This window comes from Cyprinodon variegatus, unplaced genomic scaffold (assembly GCF_000732505.1).
Source record: "Cyprinodon variegatus isolate N-32 unplaced genomic scaffold, C_variegatus-1.0 Scaffold374, whole genome shotgun sequence".
NCBI classification, from domain to species: domain Eukaryota; kingdom Metazoa; phylum Chordata; class Actinopteri; order Cyprinodontiformes; family Cyprinodontidae; genus Cyprinodon; species Cyprinodon variegatus.
In genome coordinates, this window is record NW_015150827.1 from 1,051 (window position 1) to 8,041 (window position 6,991).

Consider the following 6,991-nt stretch of genomic DNA (forward strand, 5'->3'; position numbering starts at 1 on the left):
AGTTGTTAGTTTGCTGATCATACCTTTTTTTCAAGTGTAATTGAAGTTACAATATAAAATAGACTTCTCTATATTCCAGTACATGTTCTATAATCTCTCACCGGATGACTTTGGTAATGATACATATACTTATTGGTCATTGTCAGCCTAAATCATGAGGGTGGAGTGAGAAGACATTAAGCAAAGGTCTCTGGATTTGGATTTAAACCCAGAATAGATGCCTTAGGATTTAGACCTCTGTATATGGGCCTCGTGTTCTGCCCACTGCTACACTCAAACTGTGAAGCTTTCTACAGTTAAAGTGACCTGGTATTTTACCTGTGTTTCTCATGTCTGCACTCTCCGGCAAGCCTTTGTTTGTGCTTTCGTCTGTAACGGTGAAGGCTGTGTACATGCAGATGATGTTACAGTGCTTGCTTGTCTGGATGGCCTTCATACGGTATCGTTTTCCTGACCCTAAGGAAAAACTACTGTAAATGAAAACTAAAAAAAGAAGGACAACTTTGATAGCGTGTGTAACAGTCATCACCATGTCCAGTGTCGCTCTCTTTTTCTGCTAATTTTTCAAAGTCCCTTATTACTGAGCGAGCCGCCAAGTGGTGAATGATCTCCTCCCAGGGCTTTCCTATATCCTCCCCACCTGGTTCAGATTCGTTGACTCCTGGGATATCCTGTTCCTCAGGTGGCCAGAGATGCCCCACATTCACAGTGACCTCCCAGGAAATTGGCTTTCCACTTAGCAGGCCATGAATGATGGAGCGACACTGACCTGGGGGAGGATCTTCAGGCTGAGCAGCAGTAAACAGATACTCTGGGTCAGTGAGGCTGTCCCAGTCCAGGGGTGATGCAGGGAACAGGAGTCCATCTGGAGGATCCAAAAGAGGAATTTGATCTTTAAAACCACTTTTTTTTTGCATGCAACAAATCATCAGATTATAGATTTATCACCACTATCTGATATTAAATCAGACTAAATGTGCCCTGCTAGGTCAGTTAGAATTAGCACCATGTCTGAATACTGAAATAATAAACATAAGAAGTTTCCTCAAACTTCTGTATTGCTTTGCTCAAAGTCTGATGTTCATACACACCAAGATGACTTTTCATCTAAACAATTTGGAGAGCTGAGTTGATTTCTTACTAAGCTTCTGATAAAATAATTCATTACATTAAATCTACATTATTGGCCTTTATTTTATTGCAGAACAAGGAAATGGGCAGATAGAGCAAAAGGAAAGACTTGCAGTAAAGAGTCAGGATAGACTATTGGGTTGAGGGCTAACCTCTATGGTCATTCCTCTACATGTCGTTGTTCTTTATGTCAACATCTTAAACACACAGCCTTGTGGTAAAGGTAAAAAAAAAAAAAAAAAATTACCAAAGTTATAAGCAAGAAAGGTTTAAACTATAATTAGTTTCTTATTTTGAGAGCTCAGAAGGTCTTTGCTCTTTAATGCTTTAATTGTGCAAAACCAAAGAAATTTACTTTTTTATACCCTTCTTGAAATACGTAGACTGTTTTTGGGTTTCAGGGATGAACTGAAGATGGTATGAAAGCTTACAACTCAACTCCATAACAAAGGCAGAAGATCTTGTAATATGGCTGGCTAAAGTGGGTTGAGGGAGTGTCATTATGCACAGTGACACAAGGGTGACATGAGAGCTGTACACAAATGGGTAGTAGGGCATTAGGATAATCCATTACTCCAAAAGGAAAATGAAAAACCAGGTAACAATTTACAAATCAAAGCGCAGCGAATTGATTCATTTTCTGAAATCTATCCAATTGTAAGATGAAGCTGACAAAGTATTTTGATCATTGATTTATTGAAATGGGAAATTTACACGCATGAATGCAACATTTCAAGTGTATTTGGATGTTTTTCTAAAGAAATGGCTGATGTGCATCAAAAAATAGATGGTATCAAAAAATAAGAGCCTTATGTGGAAGAAGGAACAACGTGGATTTTTTTATATTGTCAATAAATGAATATATGCTGCTAAAGTAGTTAGTAGTAATTTTGCAGCCTGAACTGATAGGTGTGTGAGCAAAGCAGATAACAAGCCTGACTTAGTTACAACAGTCCTGCCGAGAGGAAGGGGCTTGAATTCCAGAAAACTACTGTAGCTAGGAGGAATAACTAAAATGTTTCACCAAAATCAAAGAGTTAAAAAAGGCAGTTTAACCAAAACGTGCTCCCTTTTTAGCAAATAAAAATAATGTCTGTAATCTTTAATGACCAAAAACAAGACTATTTCAGTCAGGGTTTCTTTTTTTAAATGGTGTATAGCAGTGTTTTTTCAATCCTGGTCCTTAAGGCATGTTAAGGATGTTTCTGAGCTTCAGCACACCTGATTCAAATGATTGCAGATAAGCAAAGCCTGATAATCTGCTATCAATTGATAACAGGTGTGTGGAAGCTGGGAAACATCTAAAACATGCAGCGCAGTGTGCCTTGAGGACCAGGGTTGAAAAACACTGGTGTATAGAGTTAAATCACTGAGTAAGGAAAAGTCTTTTTGTGCTGTTTGCTCACTGGAGTCAGTCAGGCTTCTGTGGGAAACTGTTCCTCTTGATGGAGGCCTAGTTTCTCCATCACTTTCGTCCAGCCGCCCACCTAGAGTCTGGTCAAAGGAGACCCTCTCGAGGGCTCTCCGGAGGCGATGCATTTCAAGTTCACCCTGTGGTGATGAGAAACTTCGTGCTGCCATGGTCGAACGAGCTAATACTCTCTGTCTTCTTCGAGACTCTTCACCTCCATCCAGGCGTCCATTCTGGTGGCACAAGGAAAACAAAAAGAAAGAAACCCATAAGTAACTGAGACCATTGCTCTGATCTAAAGCTGGATAAAAACCTTTAGTTTTGTTTTTACCTTTTTGGTTAGATTGTCAGGAGCTGAAAGGTTTTGCTGCCATTCTGAGTCTGCCCAACGAGATAAGGATGAAGGCTCTGGAGGGGCCATCCTCTCAAGGCCTTGAGGTAAAGACCCAGTTTCTAATACTGGACCACAAGAGTGGGGGTTGGAAAGAAAGCTCCCACCTGCAGAGTCAGAGCTTGAGGCATGAATGTGTACGTGGGACTGTGTTTGAAGACTTCGTTCGCTGCTCAGGGAGCAGTGAGTGAGAACGTACTGCTCCTGAATGTAGGAGCTCTGCTGTATCCTCCGCCTTATGTCACTGGACCAATCCAGCTCCACACCTGGATTAGACAGAAAACAGCTATAAAACACAACAAAGTCTCCAGACCAAAATCGGTGCATTGATCAAGGCTTCACCTGGGTTGATTCCAAGGTCAGTGTCTCTGGCACAGGAAAACTCAGAAGAAATTTCTCTTGAAATTTCCCTCAGAGCCTCTTCCAGCTCGGTTCTGTCTGAGTGCATCAGAACAGGCATGAGCTCAGAGGAGGGAGTTGGTGTAAGCTCTTCATTCGAATGGGTGAAAACAGAAGCCATGGAGTCACGGTGCACACCTCTGCTGTCCTGTCCTTGGCACTGGACAATAAAATGTGTACACTGCAGTTCTCCCTCTAAAACCTCTCCCCCCTTTTTTAGCTTTACAAACAAAATCTTTAATGGAGAATACCCCGCAGTATTTATTTTTCTGTTTTGTCTGTCACATAAAACCAAATAAACTACATGCAAAACAATTCTGAAATGTATAACTTATTTTGCAGGGCACTGTAGAAATTCAAGGAGAAAATAATCAGGACAAGCTCAAAATTGTTTTGAGAGACAACATACCTCTGACTTCTTTGTTTTGAAGTTTGTCATATCATAAAGAGTGCAGTAACCGATAAGGCGATCCCCGGGATACAGAGGAGGAATTTCATTGGGTGAAAGAAGGGCCTCCATGTTCTCTGGCAGGTACCAGTCAATCCGAACATCAGTCAGGACAGGTTCAAAGGCCTTTTTCAGAGACTTGATTAGCTGTAACAGAGTAAGGAGATCACAATAGGGTTTTCAGACGTTTATGGCCTATGCAGCGATATCTACTGTATGGCAGATTTCCTAAACCACAGAATTATAGTCCCCAGTGCTCCTTAGCTCAGTTTTTCGATATTCTTAATATTCTAACTTTGAACCAAGATGTCAGGGCAGTTCTTGATAGTTATAATACAACAGCTGAAATTGATTAGACTATTTAAACGATGAAAAGCGGTAAGGCACCGGGGCCAGACTGTTTCCCTATTGAATTTTTCAAGAACTTTACAAGGACCTCATGGGTGATGTTAAGGGGGTCAAACGCACAAACGGTCTTTATATGCAGATGACTTGATACTTTACCTGTCCTTGTACCTCTATTCTAAGGGCATCAGCAATTACCTCTAGCTATGGAGAGATTTCAGGCTAAAGAATAAACCTTCCTAGAAGCTTGTTCCCCCCTATTATGATCAGGCTTGACAGACATTTTTTGAGGCATATCATTGAAGGAAAATTGTGACACTTTATTACATCTTGTCATGTTAGTAACCTGCAGCTACAGTGATTTATTCCAGCAAAGCTTTAAACTGGCCTGGGCTGTGGCACTGATGATTGGGGGTTTTGGGGGGTCGCAGTACTCTGAGTGCCGATGTACAACGGTTTAAATGTGGATTTTGGCTTGACGTGTTTGTGTAGGTATGTATGGCGGACCAGCTCTACCTTATTTAAAAATAAATAAAGAAAAAAAAGCTCAATAAATAAAATAATCATACAAGTAATTCCCCCCAAAATACAATAAACAAATAAATGTAGGTAAAATTAAATTATACAGTGAGACATAAATAGTAGTATATATCTCTTTTAATTAGCTTCTTTATTTATTTGCCTTTGTAATAATTACCTTATTGTCTGTTATAATCTTCAAATTTATATATTAATTACTAATTTTAAACTATTTATTTATGTGCATTTTATAATATTTTTGTCTTTTTTATTCTTCCTTTGTATTTTTACCCTCTTTATTTCTTCAATGCTATTTATTTCTGCCTGTCCTACAATTCTGAATGCATTTCTCCCTCATTATGCAAATGATTAAGGGCTGTGTCTCAGAGGGTCAACTTCTGCCGTTGGTTGGTTAGCATTTTACGTTGAAACTCTATCTCAAGAGAGTTAAGGCAATGTAGGAAGATACTATGGTTACACAATGTTTTGACACTTGGAGCACAATTTGGACATATTCAATTACGGGTGCACTCACTTTTGTTCCTATCAGTCTATTAATGAGGACATCAGTAAACTTATACTGCTGACTACTTGACATTATGTCAAAGTGCAATATTTTTTTTGGTGAGATAACTGCTTATGCGATAGTGTAAAAATAAAATGTATTGTAAAACCATGTAGCAGTCTTACAAAACTAGTGAGGATGAGACTGTAACTGCTGTGTAATTAATTGTTTCCCAGTAGATGGCAGTGTTGTACTGAGGCTGACCTTGGGCTGGAGTCTCTCTTCATCATAAATGAACTCTGTAGTCCCTCCAGTCAGTTTGGCAATTCCCTGCAGGAGTCTCCTGCAGGTACGGGGACCAAGGCCGAAACCAAAGCATCTGCCAAAGGGATACAGGTTATTAGGGGTTGATAACCAAAGAGACAGAGTTCATTATCAGCATTCATTGATATGAGAATTAAAGGACAACAAACACGTGCACAGATTCCAGGGAGACAGTTAAGATGTCTTGGAGAAAGTCAGAGCACCAGGAGAATACTAATGAAGTATAAATGGAGTTATTCTGCATGGGGAAAACTGATGGACGTGACTCTTACTGCAGAGCAAAGCACTTAGTGGGATTACTGGGTGGGGCTAAAAAATGTCTAAATCCTTTTTTTTCTCTAATGGATGCTCTGTTTAGCACTTGAAAGGTGATTTGCTTGTACCTCACTCTTTTCCTCTCCACAATATTTATTTCCTATCACATGTGGTCCACTGTGGATTTTAACAGTATGACATAATCCTCATTCAATCATTGTTATTCATTACCACTTTGTTTACAAACCTGCCAGCACACGTGTTTCTGCGAACCAACTCCAGCACCTTCGCAACATTATTGATGGAGCCATCAGTGATGATGAAGACCTGCCGTGGATACGAACGCTGCATGGGCTGCTGGTACATCCAGGACAGCGCTCCCTGAAGGTTTGAGCCACGCATATCTGCTCTCATCCTCTGAATGTACTCATAGGCCTGTATGAGAGTTACCTGAGTGCATAAAGGACATAAAAATATGGATGCAATTAGATGTGTTATAAAGACTTTATCGACACCTGTTCCACTAGACTGCAAAAGCAAACACATGAGATTGGTTTATTGTTTGATGTCAAATCCTCAGAAGAAAATAAATAGGTCTGCTCCTCTCTAATAAAGACAGCACAAACATATATACATTAGCACCTGCTATAGTTCAGATATTGAGTGGGAAAAACATCCCTGGCAGGATAGGAGATAGAAGGACATCTCCTGCCTGAGTGAAAATACATGAAAGGCCACCATATGGTGTGGAGAATGTGCAAAGACTGTTTGTCCTTCCAGTCCATAGTCTGGATAAAACCTGATACTCTGCTACTAAGGCAACGGCAGAAGGAGCCCTGTGGCCAGACTGGAGAGTAGAACAGGTAGTCCAGCATGTTTAAACATTGACACTTGGGATAGAAGAATCAAATGATGCTGTTATGCTCTCCCTCAGGAAAAAACACCAATACAAACTAAAACAACACAAGAAGTTTCAGCATGTTTTAAAAAACACAAAATTTGCAATCTTATTGGTTTAGCATGTAGTTTGTTGCACTGCCTGCCATGCTGTTTGAAATTATTTTTATTTTCGCAGGTTTCTTCAATGAAGAGGCAAATTTTTCCTTAATAAAATCAGTAGTGCCATATTTTTCAGTTCCCCAGCTCTGAATAGTTTTTAACACCCATTGTGGCAATGGAACAATTTACTGCTATATTTGGACACTGTTAAGGTTTGATTTGTTTATATATATATATATATATATATATATATATATATATATA

General features: G+C 39.6%; 1 protein-coding gene across 1 annotated transcript in view; it reads right to left on the reverse strand.

The window, feature by feature from the left end:
- Positions 1–318: 318 nt before the first annotated feature.
- The window catches only part of LOC107092302 (von Willebrand factor A domain-containing protein 5B1-like), a gene marked incomplete at its 3' end in the record, with an annotated part of 16,121 nt that continues 9,448 nt past the window's right edge, over positions 319–6,991 (reverse strand). The window contains exons 10-17 of the mRNA XM_015386685.1: positions 5,976–6,178; positions 5,414–5,528; positions 3,742–3,927; positions 3,276–3,492; positions 2,874–3,199; positions 2,538–2,775; positions 530–865; positions 319–456 (exon numbers count right to left, since the gene is read on the reverse strand). Of these exons, the coding sequence (XP_015242171.1) occupies positions 319–456; positions 530–865; positions 2,538–2,775; positions 2,874–3,199; positions 3,276–3,492; positions 3,742–3,927; positions 5,414–5,528; positions 5,976–6,178 (1,759 nt within the window). The remainder of the gene's footprint in view (positions 457–529; positions 866–2,537; positions 2,776–2,873; positions 3,200–3,275; positions 3,493–3,741; positions 3,928–5,413; positions 5,529–5,975; positions 6,179–6,991) is intronic.